At 57.7% G+C, this 24,080-nt stretch overlaps 1 protein-coding gene across 1 annotated transcript in view; it reads left to right on the forward strand.

The window, feature by feature from the left end:
• Positions 1–959: 959 nt before the first annotated feature.
• Positions 960–24,080, forward strand: part of INTS3 (integrator complex subunit 3) — a 29,148-nt gene continuing 6,027 nt past the window's right edge. The window contains exons 1-21 of the mRNA XM_041404020.1: positions 960–1,072; positions 2,198–2,281; positions 4,997–5,133; positions 6,744–6,833; positions 8,564–8,676; positions 9,129–9,160; positions 10,105–10,234; positions 10,902–10,999; positions 11,721–11,912; positions 12,773–12,860; positions 13,608–13,687; positions 14,338–14,429; positions 14,720–14,826; positions 15,070–15,186; positions 15,711–15,840; positions 16,158–16,212; positions 16,949–17,052; positions 17,598–17,642; positions 17,784–17,903; positions 18,659–18,812; positions 23,349–23,417. Of these exons, the coding sequence (XP_041259954.1) occupies positions 5,033–5,133; positions 6,744–6,833; positions 8,564–8,676; positions 9,129–9,160; positions 10,105–10,234; positions 10,902–10,999; positions 11,721–11,912; positions 12,773–12,860; positions 13,608–13,687; positions 14,338–14,429; positions 14,720–14,826; positions 15,070–15,186; positions 15,711–15,840; positions 16,158–16,212; positions 16,949–17,052; positions 17,598–17,642; positions 17,784–17,903; positions 18,659–18,812; positions 23,349–23,417 (1,917 nt within the window). The 5' untranslated portion in view covers positions 960–1,072; positions 2,198–2,281; positions 4,997–5,032. The remainder of the gene's footprint in view (positions 1,073–2,197; positions 2,282–4,996; positions 5,134–6,743; positions 6,834–8,563; positions 8,677–9,128; positions 9,161–10,104; positions 10,235–10,901; positions 11,000–11,720; positions 11,913–12,772; positions 12,861–13,607; positions 13,688–14,337; positions 14,430–14,719; positions 14,827–15,069; positions 15,187–15,710; positions 15,841–16,157; positions 16,213–16,948; positions 17,053–17,597; positions 17,643–17,783; positions 17,904–18,658; positions 18,813–23,348; positions 23,418–24,080) is intronic.

Below are 24,080 nucleotides of genomic sequence, written 5' to 3' on the forward strand. Positions count from 1 at the left end.
CATTCCGGTGGCCCCCCCCCCCCCCCCGTGTTTGGGGTCCCTGGGGCTGCCCCGGGACGTTTTTGGGGGACAGAATTCCCCTCTTGGCCATTTTGGGAGCTGCTTTCCCCATTTTCCCCCATTTTTCCCCAGGCTGGTAGGAAGGAGTTTGTGGTTGCTTGTGTCTGCTTATTGACAGACAGACAAAGGGCCAGAGAACGCTGATCCCCAGGGCTGATGGGTTGTGGAGAGACGGAATTCCGTGTTTCGCTGCAGCTCCCACTCCAGACATCCCCCAGCTCTGCTCTTCAGCCTCCATCCAACAGATCCCATTCCCACCAAACAGATCCCATTTTCCCCCATTTTTCCCCATTTTCCCCTCATTCTTTTCCCCATTTCCCCCCATTTTCCCCCATTTTTCCCCATTTCCCCCCGTTTTCATGTTTTCCCCTGTTTTTCTCTTTTTTCCCCCTTTTCCCCCATTTTTCTCCCATTTCCCCCCTGTTTTTCCCCATTTTTCTCACATTTCCCCCACTTTTCTCACATTTCCCCATTTTTCTCACATTGTTTCCCCCCCTTTCATTTTTCTCCCATTTCTCCCCATTTTTCTCACATTGTTTCCCCCGTTTTCCCCATTTTTCTCACATTCCCCCCCGTTTCTCTCACATTTCTCCCCATTTTTCTCCCATTTCTCCCCATTTTTCTCACATTGTTTCCCCCCATTTTTCCCCGTTTCTTTCCCATTTTTCCCCATTTCTCTCCCATTTCCTCCCGTTTTTCTCACATTGTTTATCCCTGTTTTTCCTCCGTTTTTCCCCGTTTTTCTCCCATTTCTCCCCATTTTTCCCCGTTTCTCTCCCGTTTTTCCCCGTTTTTCTCACATTTCTCCCCATTTTTCCCCGTTTCTCTCCCGTTTCTCCCCATTTTTCCCCATTTTTCTCCCATTTCTCCCCGTTTTTCTCCCATTTCCCCCCGTTTTTCTCACATTCCCCCGTTCCCCCGTTCCCAGCGGCTGGAGCGCTGCGTTGCCGTGGTCACCTCCCTGACCAGCGGGCTCTCGGAGCGCGAGGCCAACGACGCCCTCAACGCCCACGTGAGTGCTGGGAAATGGGAATTCCCAGTGGGAAAATGGGGATTCCTGCTGGGAAAATGGGAATTCCCAGTGGGAAAATGGGGATTCCTGCTGGGAAAACGGGAATTCCTGACGGGAAAACGGGAATTCCCAATGGGAAATGGGGATTCCCAATGGGGGAATGGGGATTCCTGCTGGGAAAATGGGAATTCCTGATGGGAAAATGGGAATTCCCAATGGGAAAATGGGAATTCCCAATGGGAAAATGGGAATTCCCAATGGGAAAATGGGGATTCCCAGTGGGAAAACGGGAATTCCTGACGGGAAAATGGGAATTCCTGCTGGGAAAATGGGAATTCCTGCTGGGGATTCCCAATGGGAAAACGGGGATTCCCAATGGGAAAACGGGAATTCCCGACGGAAAACTGGGAATTCCTAATGGGAATGGCAATTCCTGCTGGGAAAACGGGGAATTCCCAATGGGAAAATGGGGATTCCTGACAGGAAACTGGGAATTCCCAGTGGGAAACTGGGAATTCCTGCTGGGAAAATGGGGATTCCCAGTGGGAAAATGGGGATTCCCAGTGGGAAAATGGGGAGGAATGGGAATTCCTGCTGGGAAATGGGAATTCCTGCTGGGAAAATGGGGATTCCCGATGGGAAACTGGGAATTCCTGCTGGGAAAATGGGAATTCCCAATGGGAAAATGGGGATTCCCAATGGGAAAATGGGGATTCCTGCTGGAAAACTGGGAATTCCTGCTGGGAAAATGGGAATTCCTGCTGGGGATTCCCAATGGGAAATGGGGATTCCTGCTGGGAAAATGGGGATTCCCTGCTGGGATTGAGAATTCCCTGCTGGGAAATGGGGATTCCCTCTGGAAAGCTGGGAATTCCTTGCTGGAAATGGGAATTCCCTGCTGGGAACTGGAAATCCTGATGCAGGCCTCATTCCCATAAAATTCCCCCCAAAATTCCTACGTGAGGGAGGGAGAGCTTTTCCCCTGGGAGAGCTTTTCCCCCTAAAACAACCCCAGGATGTCTGAGATTCCCGGGATTTTGGGGGGGATTTTCCCTTCCCTCCCTCCCTCCCTCCCTCCAATCCCAGCTGGAATCCACCTGGAATTTTGGGAATTTCCCCCCCCAGATCTGCAAAGGGACCCCCCAGCACGAGGAGATCTGCCTGGGGCTCTTCACCCTCGTCCTGACTGACCCAGCCCAGGCGCAGAAGGTGAGAAAAACCTGGGAAAGGGGAGGGAATTTTGGGGAATTTTGGGGAGCCCTGGCCTGTGGAACATTCCAGAATCCCGGAGCTGCAGGGCACAGGCAGCTCAGCTCCCTCCCATCCCAGCAATTCCTGGGATTTGGCCCTGCCAGGCACATCCTGGTTTGTTTTTTTGGTTTTTTTGGTTTTTTTTTCCAAGGGTTTTTCCTGGTTTTTTTCCTCGCCCTGGGACACCTGGAGTGAGTTTTTCCTGCGTGGGATTCCTCTGGAATTCCTCCCCTGGAGGAGCTGCTTCCACACCTGGGATCCCCAATTCCTGGGATTCCCAATTCCTGGGATCCCAAATTCCTGGGATTCCAATCCTGGGATCCCCAATTCCTGGGATCCCCAATTCCTGGGATTCCCAATTCCTTGGATCCCAAATTCCTGGGATTCCAATCCTGGGATCCCCAAATCCTGGGATCCCCAATTCCTGGGATCCCCAATTCCTGGGATCCCCAATTCCTGGGATTCCAATCCTGGGATCCCCAATTCCTGGGATCCCCAATTCCTGGGATCCCCAGTTCCTGGGATCCCCAATTCCTGGGATCCCCAGTTCCTGGGATCCCCAATTCCTGGGATCCCCAATTCCTGGAATCCCCAATTTCTGGGATCCCCAATTCCTGGGATCCCCAGTTCCTGGGATCCCCAATTCCTGGGATCCAATCCTGGAAGCAAAGCCTGGGAGAATCCCATCCCATTTTTGGGGATCCTGGCACGTTCCCTTCCATGGATTCCTCTGGAATTCCTCCCCTGGAGCAGGAACCTGCTCGTTTCCCAGGGAAAATGGATTCCCAGGGAATTCCAAACCCTGGATCAGCTCTGGGAGCAAATCCAGAATCACCTCATGGAATTTTTCCTGGGAACATTCCTGCTGGGAATCTGATTTTTCCTTGGATTCCTTGGCCCCCCTGAGCATTCCCAAATCCTTCCCTGGAGGAGCTGAATTCCCTCCAGGATCCCTTCCCTGAGGCAGGCAAAGCTTTTCCTGCTTTTCCAGAGCTGCTTTTCCATGGAATTTCCCCTCCAGGAAAAGCTCCGGGGCTTTCCACACCTGGAAGCAAAAACTGCTCTGGAATTTTCCCCTGGAATTTTCCCCTGGAATTTTTTTCCCCTGGAATTTTCCCCTGGAATTTTCCCCTGGAATTTTCCTCTGGAATTTTTTTCCCCTGGAATTTTCCCCTGGAATTTTCCCCTGGAATTTTCCTCTGGAATTTTTTTCCCCTGGAATTTTCCCCTGGAATTTTCCCCTGGAATTTTCCTCTGGAATTTTTTTCCCCTGGAATTTTCCTCTGGAATTTTCCCCTGGAATTTTCCTCTGGAATTTTTTTCCCCTGGAATTTTCCCCTGGAATTTTCCCTGGGCAGTGGGGCGCTGCTGTGGCTGCTCCCAGAGCTGGTTTTTTCCAAGGGGATAATTGGGATAATTGGGATAATTGCACTGATTGGATGTGGCAGGCTCTGCTGGAGCCAGGCAGGGATTCCTGGTTCCTGCTGGGATTTGGGATGGGCTTAACCCCTTCCTGCCTGGGCAGGGTCTGCTGGGCCACGAAAAGCCAAATTCCCAAAAAGCTGCCCCAAAATCTGCCCAAGTGACCCCAAACCTGCCCGGGGACCCCTCCAGGACCCCAAAATCTGCCGCAGTGACCCCAAAACCAGCCTGGGGACCCTTCCAGGACCCCAAAATCTGCCCCAGTGACCCCAAACCTGCCCGGGGACCCCTCCAGGACCCCAAAATCTGCCCCAGTGACCCCAAACCTGCCCGGGGACCCCTCCAGGACCCCAAAATCTGCCCCAGTGACCCCAAACCTGCCCGGGGACCCCTCCAGGACCCCAAAATCTGCCCCAGTGACCCCAAACCTGCCCGGGGACCCCTCCAGGACCCCAAAATCTGCCCCAGTGACCCCAAACCTGCCCGGGGACCCCTCCAGGACCCCAAAATCTGCCCCAGTGACCCCAAACCTGCCCGGGGACCCCTCCAGGACCCCAAAATCTGCCCCAGTGACCCCAAAATCTGCCCCAGTCACCCCAAACCAACCTGGGGACCCCTCCAGGACCCCAACATCTGCCTGGGGACCCCCAGAGCTGCCCATTCCCCTCCCCAGTGTCCCCAGCTGGGCACAGCTGCCTCCAGCTGCCCTCTACTCCTCCTCCTCCTCCTCTTCCTCCAGCTGTAACCCGTGCTGTGGCAGCCCAGGGACGCTCCCTGCCCCCCCTGGCTGTCCCTCCCCACCCCCCCGGGGCTGTTTGCTCTCCCTGGCCCCTCGTTTGAAGGCTCCATTAATCACGGTGTTAATTAAACAGCCAGGCCCCCACTGGGGAGGAGCCCCTGGGTTGTGTCAGCCTGGCAGAAATGAAGGAATTCAGGGAATTCTCCCCCTCCTGTCTGTGCTGGTGACATTTTCCCAGCCCTGGGAGGGGGGGTGGGGGTTCATTCCAGGTTTTTTCCAGGGTTTTCCCTGTGCATCTGAGGGGAGGAGCTGCCAGGGAATGGGATTGGGATTTTCTGGAGCTTTTCCAGCTGCTCAGCCAAGGATGAATCCCACAGATCCTGCCAGGAATGACCCCCCCCCACACAAAGCTCTCCCTGCTGGGTTGTTTTCCCCCCAAATCCGTGGATTTTCCCATCCTTTCCAGCTCAGGGAAGTGTTTCCCACTCTGCTTTTCCCTCTTTTCCCCCCAGTGCTACCGGGACCTGGCGCTGGTGAGCCGGGACGGGATGAACATCGTGCTCAACAAGATCAACCACATCCTCATGGAGAAGTACCTGAAGCTGCAGGACACCTGCAGGACCCAGGTCAGGGCTCCCTGGGATCCCCTGTCCCACCTGGAATCTTGTGTCCTACCCAGAATCCCCTGTCCCACCCAAAGTCCCCTGTCCCACCTGGAATCTCCTGTCCCACCTGGAATCTTGTGTCCCACCCAAAATCTCCTGTCCCACCCAAAATCCCCTGTCCCACCTGGAATCTCCTGTCCCACCTGAGGGCTCCCTGGGATCCCCTGTCCCACCTGGAATCTTGTGTCCTACCCAAAATCCCCTGTCCCACCCAAAATCCCCTGTCCCACCTGGAATCTCCTGTCCCACCTGGGCTCTCCTGTCCCACCTGGAATCTCCTATCCCTCCTGGGATCCCTTGTCCTACCCAAAATTTCCTGTCCCACCTAGAATCCCCTGTCCCACCCAAAATCCCCTGTCCCACCCATAATCTCCTGTCCCAGCTGGGATCCCCTGTCCCACCTGGAATCTTGTGTCCTACCCAAAATCTCCTGTCCCACCCAAAATCCCCTGTCCCACCTGGAATCTTGTGTCCTACCCAGAATCCCCTGTCCCACCCAAAATCTCCTGTCCCTCCTGGGATCCCTTGACCCACCTGGAATCTCCTGTCCCACCCAAAATCCCCTGTCCCACCTGGAATCTTGTGTCCTACCCAAAATCCCCTGTCCCACCTGGGCTCTTCTGTCCCTCCTGGACTGTCCTGTCCCACCCAAAATCTGCTGTCCCACCTGGGATCTCCTGTCACACCCGGAATCTCCTGTCCCACCTGGAATCTTGTGTCCCACCCAAAATCTCATGTTCTACCCAAAATCCCCTGTCCCACCTGGAATCTCCTATCCCTCCTGGGATCTCCTGTCCCACCCAAAATCTCCTGTCCCACCCAGAATCCCCTGTCCCACCTGGGCTCCCCTGTCCCTTCTGGATCCCCTGTCCCACCCAAAGTCCCCTGTCCCACCTGGAATCTCCTGTCCCACCTGGGCTCTCCTGTCACACCCGGAATCTCCTGTACCACCTGGAATCTTGTGTCCCACCCAAAATCTCCTGTCCCACCTGGGCTCCCCTGTCCCTCCTGGGATCTCCTGTCCCACCCAAAATCTCCTGTCCCACCTGGACTTTCCTGTCCCACCCAAAATCTCCTGTCCCACCTGGAGTTTCTTGTCCCACCTGGACTCTCCCGTTCCCCCTGGCAGGGGATGAGCAGAGGGGAGCAGGGGGGGCTTGGAGGGAGGGGTGGGATGGGGTCATGGGGGGCTCTGATCCCAAATTTCCGTGTGCAGCTGGTGTGGGGAGGGGTCTCATCCCAAATTTCCGTGTGCAGCTGGTGTGGGGAGGGGTCTCATCCCAAATTTCCGTGTGCAGCTGGTGTGGGGGGCTGCTCCATCCAAATCCAAATCCCTCTGCTCCATCCAAATCCCTCTGCTCCATCCAAATCCCTCTGCTCCATCCAAATCCAAACCCCTCTGCTCCATCCAAATCCCAATCCCTCTGCTCCTTCCAAACCCCTCTGCTCCATCCAAATCCAAATCCCTCTGCTCCATCCCAATCCCACTGCTCCATCCCAACCCCCTCCTGCTCCATCCCAACCCCCCCCGCTCCATCCCAACCCCCTCCTGCTCCATCCCAACCCCCCTGCTCCATCCCAACCCTCCATCCAGCTGTTTTCCCCCCGCTTTTCCAGGTGGGGACGTGACTGCCAAGAACATCTGGCTGGCCGAGAACGTTCTGGAGATCCTGACAGAGCAAAGGTACCCCCGGGAATCCCCCCCCAGCCTCATTCCTACCCTCCCCACATTCCCAAAGCAGGGATTCCCAGCAGGCTGAAGGTGCCCAGGCCCCCAAATCCTGGAGCAGGGCTGAGGAGCAGGCGTGGCTGGGGCCCAGCATCCCGGGAATGTTTCCTTCCTGAGCAGTGGGGGAGGTTTTCCTTTGGGAGCAGTGGCCTGGAGTTGATTGCCCGGAAAGTTTCCTGTGTTTGGGCAGCTCCTGCTCCAGGCTGGGCCATCTGGGAAGCTCATCCCGGCCTCAGCATTGTCCTGGAGCCGCAGAATTCCTGGCTTCAGGATTCCCCAGGCAGGGCTGGGAATTGCTTTGCTGCAGGCTCCCTAAAATTCCCTAGGAATTCCCTAAAATCCGGGATTGCCCCGTGTGCCGTGGAGCTGCTCCAGCCTTTGTCCAGCTGGATTTGTCCTGGGGTTGTTGTTCCTGGGATCCAGAGCCAGCAGGAGCCACCTGAGCTGGATTTTCCAGTGTTTATCAATTTTATGTCCGTCACCAATGGATTTATCAATTAATATCTGTATCATTTAATATCTGTATCATTTAATGTCTGTATCATTTAATGTCTTTATTTATTATCTTTATTATTTATTCTCTTTATTTATCAACACATGCCTTTATTTATTAATATGTGTTTATTAATTCATGTTAATTAATGATACAGTTATTAATTGACATCTTAACTGATGCCCTGGCTGATGGTCCCAGGTGACACCAACCCCATCCCCCCTTTGCTGCTGGCCCATTCCTGGTGTTCCCTTCCCACACCCCAATCCCACAAAGATGTAATTTAATATCTTTATTATTTATTATCTTTATTAATTAACACACTCCCCAATTAATACATTAATTAATTAATGAATTACCTTTACTGATGCCCTGGCTGATGGTCCCAGGTGACACCAACCCCATCCCCCCTTTGCCTCTGCCCCATTCCCGGTGTTCCCTCCCCTCAATCCCACAAAGATGTCATTTAATGTCTTTATAATTTATTAATTGACACATTCCCCAATTAATACATTAATTTATTTATTAACTAATCATTTAATCACCTTTACTGATGCCCTGGGCAATGGTCCCAGGTGACACCAACCCCGTCCCCCCTTTGCCTCTGCCCCATTCCCGGTGTTCCCACAGCCCAGTCTCACTAAGATATCATTTAATATATTTCTAACTTATTAATTAACACATCCCCCAATTAATACATGTATTAATTAATAAATTAATTAATTTATTTATTATTTCATCACCTGTGCTGCTGCCCTGGGTGATGGCTGCAGCCCCCCTTTGCCTCTGCCCCATTCCCGGCGCTCCCTCCCCGTGCCCCGATCCCCCGGCATTCCCTGGGGTCCCCTCCCCCCCCCCGGGCTGTGCTGCCCATTCCCGGTGTTCCCTCAATCCCACAAAGATATAATTTAATATCTTTATAATTTATTAATTGACACATTCCCCAATTAACACATTAATTAATAATTTAATTAATCAACTCTGCTGCGGCCCTGGGGGTCGGTTGCAGCCCCCTCGTTGCCTCTGCCCCATTCCCGGTGTTCCCTCAATCCCACGAAGATATAATTTAATATCTTTATTAATTAACACATCCCCCAATTAACACATTTACTAATAAATAAATCAATTAATAATTTAATTCATCACCTCGTGCTGATTTGGGGTGAATTTGGGGGGATTTGGGGCTTTCCAGGGAGTGGGTGCTGAAGAGCAGCCTGCTGGTGGCCATGGCCGTGTACACCTACCTGCGCCTCATCGTGGACCACCACGGCACGGCCGCGCTGCAGGCGCTGCGCCAGAAGGAGGGGGTGATGGCTGCAGCCCCCTCGTTGCCTCTGCCCCATTCCCGGTGTTCCCACAGCCCAGTCTCACAAAGATATCATTTAATATCTTTATAGTTTATTAATTAACACGTCCCCCAATTAATGCATTTACTAATAAATAAATTAATTAATAATTTAATTAATCACCTGTGCTCCTGCCCTGGGTGATGGTTGCAGCCCCCCTTTGCCTCTGCCCCATTCCCGGCGCTCCCTCCCCGTGCCCGATCTTCAGTGGGAATGGGATTGGGATTGGCATTGGGAATGGGATTGGGAATGGGGTCAGGGATCGTCAGTGGGAATGGGATTGGGAATGGGAATGGGATTGGGAATGGGATTGGGATTGGGAATGGGATTGGGAATGGGATTGGGATTGGGAATGGGATTGGGAATGGGATTGGGTTTGGGAATGGGATTGGATGGGATTGGGAATGGGATTGGAGTTCTGCGTGTCCCTGCTCAGGGAGAGGGTGAGTGGGATTGGATTGGGATTGGGATTGGGATTGGGATCGGATTGGGAGTGGGATCCTGCATCTCCCTGCTCCAGGAGCAGGCAGTGGGTTGGGGTGGGATCCTGTTCCCTGGGACGGGCAGTTTGGGGTGGGGGCACTCCAGGCCTCATTTGGCTCTGGATGGAGCAGGACCCCCCAGAGCCGGGATTTCCCAAATCCCAGAGCCGGGATTTCTCCCAAATCCCAGAGCCGGGATTTCCCAAATCCCAGAGCCGGGATTTCCCAAATCCTCCCTGCCCATCCTCCCCCAGCTCCCAGGGCCGGCCCGCGGGGGCCGGCTGCAATCCTGGGGGAAAAGTGGCAGATTTATGGGCTGAGTGTTTGCTTTGGGAGGGAGAACATTCCAGAACAGCTGCCGACCCTCCCTGCCCGTGCCCCCATCCCAAGCTGCGCCTTCCAGCGGGGTGGGATGCCAGGGAATGGGGTGGGATGGCAGGGATGGGGTGGGATGCCAGGAATGGGGTGGGATGCCCGGGAATGGGGTGGGATGCCAGGGATGGGGTGGGATGCCAGGGATGGGGTGGGATGCCAGGGATGGGGTGGGATGCCAGGGAATGGGGCAGGACATGCCCAGGGTGGGGGAGCCGGGGTTCCTCCCTGCCCCACCCCCACCTCCTGCTCCCAGCGGGACTTTTCCCCCCTTTTCCCAGTTCTTGGATTGTTTCGTGGATTTTTTCTTGGGATTTTTCCTTCCCTTTTTCCCAGTTGATGGATTGTTTCAGTGACTGTTTCATGGGATTTTTCCCTCTTTTCTGAGTTCAGTGACTGTTTCATGGCATTTCCCTCTTTTTCCCAGCAGTTCATGGACTGTTTCATGGATCATTTCATGGGATTTTCCCTTCCTTTCCCCAGTTCATGGATCATTTCATGGATCATTTAACAGGATTTTCCCTCTTTCCCAGTTCATGGACTGTTTCATGATCGGCCGGGACCTGGTGCGCTTGCTGCAGAACGTGGCGCGGATCCCGGAGTTCGAGCAGCTCTGGAAGGACATCCTGCACAACCCGCAGGTGCTCAGCTCCCAGTTCACAGGTACCAGCCTGGAGCATTCCCTCTGCTCTCCCAGCACCCTTTTCCAGGGGTTTTCCAGTGCTTCAGAGGCATCCAGGCCTGCCTCATCCCAGAAAACCCCCGTGGGATCCTTAAGCGGTGCTGCTCCTTCTGGGCTCTGCGCTTCCGTGGTTTCTCCTGCCTGGAATTGTTCCAAGCTGGGTTGGAACAGTCTGATCCGGTGGGAATTGTCCCTGCTCGTGGACTGGGTGATCTCTGGGTGATTCCAGCCCAAAGCAGTCTGCAATTGCAGGATAATCAGAGTTATTTCCCTTAATTAAGTGATTTAAAAGGTGAGCCCGAGCTCTGACGTGACTGAGCAGAGCCTGGAGAGGCTCCAGGAATTCCAGGAGCTGCAGTAAGTGGCACTTCCCTGGGATTTAATTCCTCCCAGTAGCCTCATTCCATGGGAAGAGTGATGGATTCACCAGCTTTGTTGACATTAATGATATTCCCATAAATTGTTCCCTTCTCTGGGCACTTCCCCAGCAGGTTCTGGATGCAGCAATTCCAGGGAAATGTGGCTTTGAAGTGTTCCCACCCCTCTGGATCCTGGTTAAATCCATCCTAAGCAGCTCAGATGTTGCTCAGGGAATTCCTCAGGACGTGTTTGAGCCCTTTTCCACCCAAATTCCCATTCCCTGCCCAGGTGTGCTGCAGCTCCTGCAGTCCAGGACCTCCCGCAAGTTCCTGGCGTGCCGCCTCACCCCGGACATGGAGACCAAGCTGCTCTTCATGACCTCACGGGTAATCCCCTGGTGTCCAAAATCCCCTGGTGCCCAAATTCCACCTGGGTTCCCAAATTCCACCTGGATTCCCAAATTCCACCTGGGTTCCCTCAAAAATTCCACCTGGGTTCCCTCAAAAATCCCCCCTGGATTCCCAAATTCCGCCTGGATTCCTTCCCAAATCCCCCCTGGATTCCCAAATTCCACCTGGGTTCCCTCCCAAATTCCACCTGGATTCCCAAATTCCACCTGGGTTCCCTCCCAAATTCCACCTGGGTGCCCAAATTCCCCTGGATTGCCAAATCCCCCCGGGATTCCCAAATTCCACCTGGGTTCCTTCCCAAATCCCATCTGGGTTCCCTCAAAAATCTCCCCTGGATTCCCAAATTCCACCTGGGTTCCCTCCCAAATCCCCCCTGGGTTCCAAAAATCCCCCTGGGTTCCCTCCCAAATTCCTGGTGCCTTCCATCTCAAATTCCCCATGGATTCCTTCCCAAATTCCCAATGGGTTCCATCCCAAATTCCCCCTAGCTCAGGGTCCTGTGTGTCCCCACTGCCAGCCGTGTCCCATATCCCTGTCCCTGTCCCCAGCCCTGTCCCCAGCTGTGTCCCATGTCCCTGTCCCCAGCCGTGTCCCCAGCCATGTTCCATATCCCCAGCCCTGTCCCTGTCCCCAGCCATGCCCCATGTCCCCAGGCGTGTCTCATGTCCCTGTCCCATGTCCCTGTCCCTGTCCCCAGGTGCGCTTTGGGCAGCAGAAGCGTTACCAGGACTGGTTCCAGCGGCAGTACCTGTCCACCCCTGACAGCCAGTCCCTGCGCTGTGACCTGATCCGCTACATCTGCGGCGTGGTGCACCCGTCCAACGAGGTGCTGAGCTCTGACATCCTGCCCCGCTGGGCCATCATCGGCTGGCTGCTCACCACCTGCACGGTCAGAGCCCGCACGGGCAGGGCTGGGCTGGGGGAGCCTGAAAATGGGGAAAGGGTGGGCTGGGGGAGCCCAAAATGGGGAGGGCTGGGGCTGGGGGAGCATGAAATGGGGAAAGGGTGGGCTGGAGGAGCCCAAAATGGGGAAAGGGTGGGCTGGGGGAGCATGAAAATGGGCATGGGATGGGCTGGGGGAGCCCGAAAATGGGGAAAGGGTGGGCTAGGGAAGCCTGAAACAGGTACAGGATGGACTGGGAGAGCCAAAAATGGGGAAAGGGTGGGCTAGGGGAGCCCAAAATGGGCAAGGATGGGCTGGGGGAGCCTGAAAATGGGGAAAGGCTGGGCTGGGGGAGCCTGAAAATGGGCATGGGATGTGCTGGGGGAGCCCAAAATGGGCAAGGGTGGGCTGGGGGAGCATGAAATGGGGAAAGGGTGGGCTGGGAGAGCCCAAAGTGGTGGATGGGATGGGCTGGGAATGGGAACATCTCAAAAACAGGAGCAGGAACATCCCAAAAATGGGGCACGGGATGGGCTGGGAGCAGCTGATCCCAAGAGGGGAAAGAGCAGCACGTTAGGGATGTGAAGAGGGAGGATTTTGGGGGAAGAGCAGCACCTTAGGGATGTGAAGAGGGAGGATTTGGGGGAAGAGCAGCACCTTAGGGATGTGAAGAGGGAGGATTTTGGGGGAAGAGCAGCACCTTAGGGATGTGAAGAGGGAGGATTTTGGGTGAGTCTTGGAGGTTTCCCAACACTGGGTTTGGTCACGGGGGGATCTCAGGGGGCTCTTGGAGGGATCTCAAGGAATCTTGAGGGGTCTCAGCGTTGTCTCCGTGGGGTAATTTGGGTTTTTTTGGTCTCCCGCAGTCGAACGTCGCTGCTTCCAACGCCAAGCTGGCGCTGTTCTACGACTGGCTCTTCTTCAACCCCGAGAAGGACAGCATCATGAACATCGGTGAGGAGGGGGCCCGGGGGGACCTGTCCGGGGTGGGATCCATGGGGTGGGACCTGCCTTGGGATGGGATCCATGGGGTGGGACCTGCCTTGGGGTGGGATCCTGGGATGGGATCCATGGGATGGGATCTGCCCAGGGGTGGGATCCTGGGGGGGACCTGCCTGGGAATGGGATCCATGGGGTGGGATCTGCCTTGGATGGAATCCTGGGCTGGGATCCACCTTGGGATGGGATCCTGGGCTGTTCCTGGGGTGGGAACCATGAGGATTCACTTTGGGATGGGATCCTGGGGTGGGATCCCTGGGGATCTGCCTTGGTTTGGCGTCCTGGGCTGTTCCTGGATGGGATCCTGGCAGTTCCTGGGGTGGGATCCCTGGGGATCTGCCTTGGTTTGGCGTCCTGGGCTGTTCCTGGATGGGATCCTGGCAGTTCCTGGGGTGGGATCCATGGGGATCTGCCTTGGTTTGGGATCCTGGGATGTTCCTGGGGTGGGATCCATGGGCTGTTCCTGAGATGGGATCCTGGCAGTTCCTGGGGTGGGATCCATGGGGATCTGCCTTGGTTTGGGACCCGTGGGCTGTTCCTGGGGTGGGATATGGGGTCACTGTGACCCAGGGCAGCCCTGGACCCCGCTGCCCCTCAGCCCCTGGATCCCACCCCGTGGATCCAGCCTGTCCCAGCCCCTCGGCAGCCCCCCAGGAGCGGGCCTTGGGGGTCTCTGGGGGCTCACCCCGTTCCCTCCTGCAGAACCTGCCATCCTGGTCATGCACCACTCCATGAAGCCCCACCCGGCCATCACGGCCACGCTGCTGGACTTCATGTGCCGGGTGAGCGCTTCCTGCTCCTGCAATTCCCAGGGCTGGGCAAAGCTGGGAGAGAGCTCCACAAATCCCACCCAAAAAGCTCTTCCCTGGGTTTCCCCCCACTTCCAGAGTCACCTGAACCTCCCTCTTCCCAAATCGAGGAGGGATTTTCCCTTTGCTGCCAAATTATCCCCAGCACTTGGTGGGAAGAATCCAGAGCGTTCCTGGAGTTTTGGGATCCACGTGTCATCCATTGCTGGTGGGAAGGCAGCACTGCCAGCAAACCCTGCCTGTGGTGGAGGAAAAAGCTTCTGGATTGTTCCCTCATGGAATTCCTGGCCCAACCCAGTCCCCGGGGGGGATCAGAGTGTCAGGGAATGATCCAGAGTGATCCCTGTCCCATCCCAGGGTGGAAAAGCTGCTGCTTCCAGGAATTGGGGGGCTGGGGGTGTTTCTGGGAAGGGCCTGGAGCTCCCAGTCCAAAGTGGGGGAAGGTTCCTGGGATGTCCCGGGCTCCAGGGAGGAATCCCAGCCCTCCCTGCAGGAGCCAAGGCTTGGACAGAGCCAAGCACTCGGGGCTCTTCTCCCACAGCCTGGAATTTCCTGCCCCTGGCAGGGATTTTCTCCCACTTGCAGAGCCCCTGACCCTGCTCTCCACCCCTGATCTCTTCCAGATCATTCCCAATTTCTACCCCCCTCTGGAAGCCCACGTCCGCCAGGGCGTCTTCAACTCCCTCACCCACATCGTGGAGAAGCGAGTCCTGGCGTAAGAACCCCGGGGTTTTCCCACGTTTTCCTGAATTTCCAGCATGGACACGGCTGCCCCTGGGTCTCTCCTGGAGCTCTGAGCCCGTGTTGTTCTCCACCAAACCTTGGGAGCAGCCAGCATTGTCCTGGGGGCTGTCCTGGCCAGGGAATTGGGATTTCCCAGGAATTCCAGCCCCTTCTGCCGCTCCTGGTGGCTCAGGAGGGGATCCCAGGGAGCTGCAGGTGACAAAGCCCAGCATTCCCAGAGGGATGAGGCCCCATCCCTGATCCCTGTCCCACCCCACGCAGGCACCTGGCCCCGCTCTTCGACAACCCCAAGCTGGACAAGGAGCTCCGGGCCATGCTCAGGGAGAAATTCCCGGAATTCTGCAGCTCTCCCTCGCCCCCCATCGAAGGTAGGAGATGTGGGGGGCTCCTGGCAGATCCCCCCTGAGGGAGTTTTCCATGGAGGAATTCCCTGGATGGGTCGGGCGAGCCCTCCGGGGTTGGGATTTTACGGAGTGAAACTGGGATTTAGGGAATTGTGGGTGCTCCAGTGCTCCCTGTGCCCCGGGGGATCCCTTCCCAAAGCACCTGCGGCCCTTTCCCGGGGCTGTTTTTTTGGGAGAGGCCTCACCTGGCTGGGTGCTCGGTGCCAGTGAAAATCGAGGAGCCGGTTCCCATGGAGATGGAGAATCACCTGGAGAAGGATGACGGTTGCTATGACAACGCCGAGGCCGCCTTCAGCGACGATGAGGAGGAGCTGAACAGCAAAGGTGAGGGAGGGAGCTCCTGGAATTCCCCAGGGACACCCAGATCCCACCGGGCTGCAGAATTCCCTCGGAGCTCCTCGGCCAGGAGCTGATCCCGCCTTTCCTCCTGCTCTGGAGGAGCAGATTCCCAAATCCGCTGGTTCTGGAGCTGTGCCCAAAGGGGTTGTTCCCTTTCCTGGCTGTTCCCAGGAGCTCAGAGCACTTTTCCAGCCCCAAATCCCCTCTGCTCCCCCTCTGGAGCCATTCCCAGCCTCGCTGGTCGGATCCTTGTGGGATTCCCGCTGTTCTAGGAGGGTTTCCCAGCAGTGGGATGTGGCCTGGGAGCCCCAGAATCCCAATCCCAAATTGTGCCTCCTTGGAGACGCCTTGGCAATGTTGGAGGCTCGGTTTTGGGCACGGGGACTGAGCAGGGACCACAATCCCAGACATTCCCACCTTTATCCTGAATCCCTGGAGCCTCCAGGGGGGGAAGGATCCAGGACAGGGATTGCTGGGAAGGAGGAAAACCCCTCGTTGCCTGGTTTCAGGGAAGAAGAGGGAGTTCAGGTTCCATCCCATCAAGGAATCCATCGTGGAGGAGCCCGTGGACATCACCCCCTTCCTGGAGCAGCTGGACGAGTCCCTGAAGGACAAAGTGCTGCAGCTGCAGAAGGGCAGGTGGGGCCATTCCCAATCCCAACCCCATTCCCAAGGGTCTCTCCAGGCCTCCCAGAACTCCTTCAGCCCCGTGGAGAGGGAATTCCTGCAGGGAGAGGGCTTGGGAAGGAGAGCCTTGGAGCTCCGAGCGCCCGGGGGAGGCTCAGCGAGTCCATGGAATTCCTGGCTCTGAGTTCCCTCCAAATCCTGATTTTAACCCTGGAATTCATCCCCCCGACACCCGCCCACCTGGGCCGACCCCGACCCCGTCCCCAGCTGCCCCTCCCGGTGCTCCCAGTGCTCCCAGTAACGGGATTCCCTGTCCCTGTGCCCTGCAGCGACACGGAGGCGCAGTGCGAGGTCATGCAGGAAATCGTGGATCAGGTCCTGGAGGTAACGGGGCGGGATCTGGGATCTGTCCTGGATGGGGTCTAAGATCTGTCCTGGATGGGGTCTGGGATCCATCATGGGTGGGATCTGGGATTTGTTCTGGTTGGGGTGTGGGATCTGTCCTGGCTGGGATCTGGGATCCATAATGGGTGGGATCTGGGATCTGTCCTGTCTTGGGATCTGGGATCTGTCCTGTCTGGGATCTGGGATCCACCAGGCGGGATCTGAAATTCATTCCGGCTGGGATTTGGGGTCCATCCTGAACAGGATTTGGTATCTGTCCTGTGTGGGATCTGGGATCCATCATGGCTGGGATCTGGGATCTGTCCTGGAAGGATCTGGGATCTGTCCTGGCTGGGATCTGTCTGTGGGATCTGGATCTGTCCTGGCTGGGATCTGGGATTTGTCCTGGCTGGGATCTGGGATCCATCATGGCTGGGATCTGGGATCTGTCCTGGATGGGGTCTGGGATCCATCGTGGGTGGGATCTGGGATCCATAATGGGTGGGATCTGGGATCTGTCCTGGACAGGATTTGGGATACATCGTGGGCGGGATTCAGGATCCATCCTGGCTGGGATTTGGGATCCCTGGCTCTGGAAACCCATCCGGAGCCGGCTGGGATCTGTTTTCGTGTCCCCTCCTGTGCCAGGCAGGCCCTGAGCCCCCCGTGTCCCCCTGTGTCCCCCCCGTGTCCCCCCGTGTCCGGCGGGCCCTGAGCCCCTCGCTGCCCTTCCCAGGAGGATTTTGACTCGGAGCAGCTCTCGGTGCTCGCCTCGTGCCTGCAGGAGCTGTTCAAGGCTCACTTCCGCGGGGAGGTCCTGCCCGAGGAGATCACGGAGGAGTAAGGAAGGGCTGGGCACCCCCTCCCCTCAGCTGGGCCTTTCCCTGGGATATTCCCAGCTTTGGAAGAGGTTTCCATGGGGAATTCCTGCTGGGCTCACCCAGACCGGCTCCTTCTCCGGGGTTTCCTTGGAGCTGAAGCTGCTGCGGGATCGTTCCTGCCTCCCCAGCAGGGTCCGGGGCTGTTCCCATTCCTGGGAAATCCCAGCGGGGTCCGGGGCTGTTCCATTCCTGGGAAAACCCAGAGGGATCCAGGGCTGTTCCCATTCCTGGGAAATCCTGGAGGGGCTGTTCCCATTCCTGGGAAATCCCAGAGGGATCCAGGGCTGTTCCTATTCCTGGGAAAACCCAGCAGGGTCCAGGGCTGTTCCCATGCCATTCTTGGAATAACTTGGAGGGATCCAGGGAGTTCCCAGGGCTGTTCCCGTGCCATTCCTGGGATGACTTGGAGGGATCCAGGGAGTTCCCAGGGCTGTTCCCATGCCATTCCCAGGAAAGCCCTGGCCGTGGCTGCTCCGGCGGCTCAGCGTGTCCGTCTGTCCCCAGGTCCCTGGAGGAGTCCGTGGGGAAGCCCCTGTACCTGATATTCCGGTAGGTCCTTCCCGAATCCTGGGGAATTCCGGGCCTGCCTGCTTCATCCCGGAACCCCCAGCGGTTTCCCGCTGCCCTCTGGAATGGGAATCCGGGGCTTTCTGGGGTTCGGGATCCCGCCGACATTCCCGCTTTTGCCAGGAACCTGTGCCAGATGCAGGAGGACAACAGCGGCTTCTCGCTGCTGCTGGACCTGCTCTCCGAGCTCTACCAGAAGCAGCCCAAGATCGGCTACCACCTGCTCTACTACCTGAGAGCCAGGTGAGCCCGGGCCCCGCCCTCCCGGGGCTCCGCCCATGAGCCTGGCCCCACCCTCCGGGGGCTCCTCCCACGAGCCCGGGCCCCGCCCTCCTGTGGCTCCTCCCTCTCTCCTGTGACTCCTCCCTCTCCTGGCCCCGCCCTGCTGTGGCTCCTCCCTCTCACCCTCTTCTCACCTGGTTCCCACCCTCACCTTGGCCCCGCCCTCCTACCTGGGCCCCTCCCCTGCCCGTGCCTGTCCCTGTCCCCGGTGGTGGCGTGTGCCAGCTGTGCCAGGTGTGCCAGGTGTGCCAGGTGCCAGCTGTGTGCCAGGTGTGTGCCTGCAGTGCCAGCTGTGTGCCAGGTGTGCCAGCTGTGTCATGTGTGTGGCAGGTGCCAGCTGTGCCAGCTGTGCCAGCTGTGTGCCAGGTGTGCCAGGTGCCAGCTGTGTGCCAGGTGTGTGCCTGCAGTGCCAGCTGTGTGCCAGGTGTGCCAGCTGTGTCATGTGTGTGGCAGGTGCCAGCTGTGCCAGCTGTGCCAGCTGTGTGCCAGGTGTGCCAGGTGCCAGCTGTGTGGCAGGTGTGTGGCAGGTGTACCAGGTGTGTGCGAGCTGTGCCAGGGGTGTGCCAGCTGTGTGCCAGGTGTGTGTCAGTGGTACCAGCTGTGTGCCAGCTGTGCCAGGCGTGTGCCAGCTGTGTGCCAGGTGCCAGCTGTGCCAGCGGTGGCAGCTGTGCCAGCGGTGGCAGCTGTGGCAGGTGCCAGCGTGGCTGTGTCCCCAGCAAGGCGGCGCTGGGCAGGATGGGGCTCTACGAGTCGTTCGCCCAGGCCACGCAGCTGGGGGAGCTGCACACGTGCCTGATGATGGACATGAAGGCGTGCCAGGAGGACGACGTGCGCCTGCTCTGCTTCCTCACGCCCTCCATCTACACCGAGGTGAGCCCAAAATCCTGGCCCAGGGGTGCCCAAAATCCTGGCCCAGCTGTGCCCAAAATCCTGGCCCAGCTGTGCCCAAAATCCCGTGCCAGGGCTGCCCAAAATCCCATCCCAGGAGTGCCCAAAATCCCGTTCCTGGGGTGCTCAAAATCCTGTCCCAGCTGTGCCCAGAATCCCGTTCCTGGGGTGCCCAAAATCCTGTCCCAGCTGTGCCCAAAATCCTGTCCCAGCTGTGCCCAAAATCCTGGCCCAGCTGTGCCCAAAATCCTGTCCCAGCTGTGCCCAAAATCCTGGCCCAGGGCTGCCCAAAATCCTGTCCCAGGGGTGTCCAAAATCCTGGCCCAGCTGTGCCCAAAATCCTGGCCCAGGGGTGCCCAAAATCCTGTCCCAGGGCTGCCCAAAATCCTGTCCTAGCTCTGCCCAAAATCCTGCCCCAGGGGTGCCCAAAATCCCGTCCCAGGGCTGCCCAAAATCCCATCCCAGCTGTGCCCAAAATCTCGTCCCAGCTGTGCCCAAAATCCTGTCCCAGCTGTGCCCAAAATCCTATTCCTGGGGTGCCCAAAATCCCATTCCTGGGGTGCCCAAAATCCTGTCCTAGCTGTGCCCAAAATCCTGTCCCAGGAGTGCCCAAAATCCCATTCCTGGGGTGCCCAAAATCTCGTCACAGCTGTGCCCAAAATCCTGTCCCAGGGCTGCCCAAAATCCTGTTCCTGGTGTGCCCAAAATCCCATCCTGGGTGTGCCCCAGGTCCCATCCCAGCTGTGCTGCAGCAGAGAATCCCTAAAATTCTCTCTAAATTCAGAGAATCCCTAAAATTCTCTCAAAGTTCAGAAACCTCTGCAGCCATGGAATGTGCAGCTGGATCCCTGCCCATCCTTGGGACCCATCCCAGGGCAGGGTCAGGCTGTCCTGTGCTGATCCCAAATCCCAGGATCCATCCCAGGGCAGGGTCAGGCTGTCCTGTGCTGATCCCAAATCCCAGGATCCATCCCAGGGCAGGGTCAGGCTGTCCTGTGCTGATCCCAAATCCCAGGATCCATCCCAGGGCAGGGTCAGGCTGTCCTGTGCTGATCCCAAATCCCAGGATCCATCCCAGGGCAGGGTCAGGCTGTCCTGTGCTGATCCCAAATCCCAGGATCCATCCCAGGGCAGGGTCAGGCTGTCCTGTGCTGATCCCAAATCCCAGGATCCATCCCAGGGCAGGGTCAGGCTGTCCTGTGCTGATCCCAAATCCCAGGATCCATCCCAGGGCAGGGTCAGGCTGTCCTGTGCTGATCCCAAATCCCAGGATCCATCCCAGGGCAGGGTCAGGCTGTCCTGTGCTGATCCCAAATCCCAGGATCCATCCCAGGGCAGGGTCAGGCTGTCCTGTGCTGATCCCAAATCCCAGGATCCATCCCAGGGCAGGGTCAGGCTGTCCTGTGCTGATCCCAAATCCCAGGATCCATCCCAGGGCAGGGTCAGGCTGTCCTGTGCTGATCCCAAATCCCAGGATCCATCCCAGGGCAGGGTCAGGCTGTCCTGTGCTGATCCCAAATCCCAGGATCCATCCCAGGGCAGGGTCAGGCTGTCCTGTGCTGATCCCAAATCCCAGGATCCATCCCAGGGCAGGGTCAGGCTGTCCTGTGCTGATCCCAAATCCCAGGATCCATCCCAGGGCAGGGTCAGGCTGTCCTGTGCTGATCCCAAATCCCAGGATCCATCCCAGGGCAGGGTCAGGCTGTCCTGTGCTGATCCCAAATCCCAGGATCCATCCCAGGGCAGGGTCAGGCTGTCCTGTGCTGATCCCAAATCCCAGGATCCATCCCAGGGCAGGGTCAGGCTGTCCTGTGCTGATCCCAAATCCCAGGATCCATCCCAGGGCAGGGTCAGGCTGTCCTGTGCTGATCCCAAATCCCAGGATCCATCCCAGGGCAGGGTCAGGCTGTCCTGTGCTGATCCCAAATCCCAGGATCCATCCCAGGGCAGGGTCAGGCTGTCCTGTGCTGATCCCAAATCCCAGGATCCATCCCAGGGCAGGGTCAGGCTGTCCTGTGCTGATCCCAAATCCCAGGATCCATCCCAGGGCAGGGTCAGGCTGTCCTGTGCTGATCCCAAATCCCAGGATCCATCCCAGGGCAGGGTCAGGCTGTCCTGTGCTGATCCCAAATCCCAGGATCCATCCCAGGGCAGGGTCAGGCTGTCCTGTGCTGATCCCAAATCCCAGGATCCATCCCAGGGCAGGGTCAGGCTGTCCTGTGCTGATCCCAAATCCCAGGATCCATCCCAGGGCAGGGTCAGGCTGTCCTGTGCTGATCCCAAATCCCAGGATCCATCCCAGGGCAGGGTCAGGCTGTCCTGTGCTGATCCCAAATCCCAGGATCCATCCCAGGGCAGGGTCAGGCTGTCCTGTGCTGATCCCAAATCCCAGGATCCATCCCAGGGCAGGGTCAGGCTGTCCTGTGCTGATCCCAAATCCCAGGATCCATCCCAGGGCAGGGTCAGGCTGTCCTGTGCTGATCCCAAATCCCAGGATCCATCCCAGGGCAGGGTCAGGCTGTCCTGTGCTGATCCCAAATCCCAGGATCCATCCCAGGGCAGGGTCAGGCTGTCCTGTGCTGATCCCAAATCCCAGGATCCATCCCAGGGCAGGGTCAGGCTGTCCTGTGCTGATCCCAAATCCCAGGATCCATCCCAGGGCAGGGTCAGGCTGTCCTGTGCTGATCCCAAATCCCAGGATCCATCCCAGGGCAGGGTCAGGCTGTCCTGTGCTGATCCCAAATCCCAGGATCCATCCCAGGGCAGGGTCAGGCTGTCCTGTGCTGATCCCAAATCCCAGGATCCATCCCAGGGCAGGGTCAGGCTGTCCTGTGCTGATCCCAAATCCCAGGATCCATCCCAGGGCAGGGTCAGGCTGTCCTGTGCTGATCCCAAATCCCAGGATCCATCCCAGGGCAGGGTCAGGCTGTCCTGTGCTGATCCCAAATCCCAGGATCCATCCCAGGGCAGGGTCAGGCTGTCCTGTGCTGATCCCAAATCCCAGGATCCATCCCAGGGCAGGGTCAGGCTGTCCTGTGCTGATCCCAAATCCCAGGATCCATCCCAGGGCAGGGTCAGGCTGTCCTGTGCTGATCCCAAATCCCAGGATCCATCCCAGGGCAGGGTCAGGCTGTCCTGTGCTGATCCCAAATCCCAGGATCCATCCCAGGGCAGGGTCAGGCTGTCCTGTGCTGATCCCAAATCCCAGGATCCATCCCAGGGCAGGGTCAGGCTGTCCTGTGCTGATCCCAAATCCCAGGATCCATCCCAGGGCAGGGTCAGGCTGTCCTGTGCTGATCCCAAATCCCAGGGCAGGATCCCAATGTCCTGTGCTCATCCCAAATCCCGGGATCCACCCAGGGCAGGGTCAGGCTGTTCCTGTGCTCATCCCAAATCCCAGGATCCATCCCAGGGCAGGGTCAGGCTGTCCCTGTGCTCATCCCAAATCCCAGGGCAGGGTCAGGCTGTCCTGTGCTGATCCCAAATCCCAGGATCCATCCCAGGGCAGGGTCAGGCTGTTTTTCACACTGATCCCAAATCCCGGGATCCATCCCGGGGCACATCCCTCTCCCCCGGAGCCGCCTCCCGGCCCTTGGCTCCGGCTCTGATTGATTTTGTGTTTCCTGCGAGGCCCCGGAGCAGGGAGCAGAGCCAGGAGCAGAGGGAAAAACAGGGAATTCCAGAGCCTCGGCTGAAGGCTGCCCCCCGCTGTCTGCCCGAGCTTGTCCCGGGGGATCCCTGCGGATTTTGGGATTTTGGGATGCCTCTCCCCGGTGTCCCCCCCTGAATCTCTTGGAGCTTTTCCCAGGGAATCCCTGGAATTTTTGGGATTTTGGGATGGCTCTCTCCGGTGTCCCCCCCTGAATCTGCCTGAGCTTTTCCCAGGGAATCCCTGGAATTTTTGGGATTTTGGGATGGCTCTCCTGATTCCCCTGAATCTCAAGAGATTCCCCTGAATCTCTTGGAGCTTTTCCCAGGGAATCCCTGGAGTTTTTGGGATTTTGGGATGGCTCTCCCCGGTGTCCCTCCCTGAATCTGCCTGAGCTTTTCCCAGGGAATCCCTGGGATTTTTTGGGATTTCGGGAGGGCTCTCCCCAGTGTCCCTCCCTGAATTTCTCAGAGCTTTTCCCAGAGAATCCCTGAGATTTTTTGGGATTTTGGGATGGCTCTCCCCGGTGTCCCTCCCTGAATCTGCCTGAGCTTTTCCCAGGGAATCCCTGGAATTTTGGGGATTTTGGGAGGGCTCTCCCTAGTGTCTCTCCCTGAACCTGCCTGAGCTTTTCCCAGGGGATCCCTGCCTGGAGATTTTAGGAGGGCTCTCCCTGGTGTCCCTCCCTGAATCTGCCTGAGCTTTTCCCAGGGAATCCCTGGAATTTTGGGGATTTTGGGAGGGCACTCCCCAGTGTCACTCCCTGAACCTGCCAGATCTTTTCCCGGGGAATCCGGATTTTTTGGGATTTCGGGAGGGCTCTCCCCGGTGTCCCCCCCTGAACCTGCCCGGGTTTTGTGCATTCCCAGTTTCCTGACGAGACCCTGCGGAGCGGGGAGCTGCTGAACATGATCGTGGCTGTCATCGACTCCTTCCAGGTGCGGGGACCCTTCCCAGCCCCTTCCCGACCCTTTCCCGGCAGATTTCACCCCAAAATGAGCCATCCACGGCCTCCACTCCCCATCCTCGCCGGAACGAGCCCCAAATCTCCGCGGCTTTCCTGCCTCGGTGTCCAAAGGTCGATCCCAAGCTTGCAAGGGATCTCCTGCAGAGCCATTTCCTGGGCAATCAGCGCTAATTACCCTAATGAGCCCCTTGCCCGGGGGATCCCGCTGGCTCTGCCTGAGGCTGGGACGTTCCTGGCAGGAATTTTCCCCGCTCCAGAGCGGCTGTGAGAGCCCAGAAATAGGCGCGGGGGCGCCTCTGGAATGCCGGGTCTGGATGTGCCGATAACCCCGGGCCCTCCTGCCCCAATCCCAATCCCGGGAATGCTGCGCCAGCAGCTCCTGGAGGGGGCTGGGAGCCGGGAATGCTCCCAGATCCGGAGGGTTGGGGGCTTCCTTCCCCTCCCTGCTGCCCTTCCTTCCTGAGCTTCTCCAGGTGCTTCCCTGGGGGGATGGAGCCAGAGGATCCTGTGGGGTCTGCAGAGGGGCAGGGAGAAGGAGGATGAGAGGCAGGGTGGGAAGGGGAAGCTCTCCCAAGGGATCCCAGGGGTGGTGCTGGCACTTTTCCTGCTGGATCCCATTTGGGGAGGCTCCTCA

This window comes from Onychostruthus taczanowskii, unplaced genomic scaffold, assembly GCF_017590055.1.
Source record: "Onychostruthus taczanowskii isolate IOZ18803 unplaced genomic scaffold, ASM1759005v1 scaffold207, whole genome shotgun sequence".
Lineage (NCBI taxonomy): Eukaryota > Metazoa > Chordata > Aves > Passeriformes > Passeridae > Onychostruthus > Onychostruthus taczanowskii.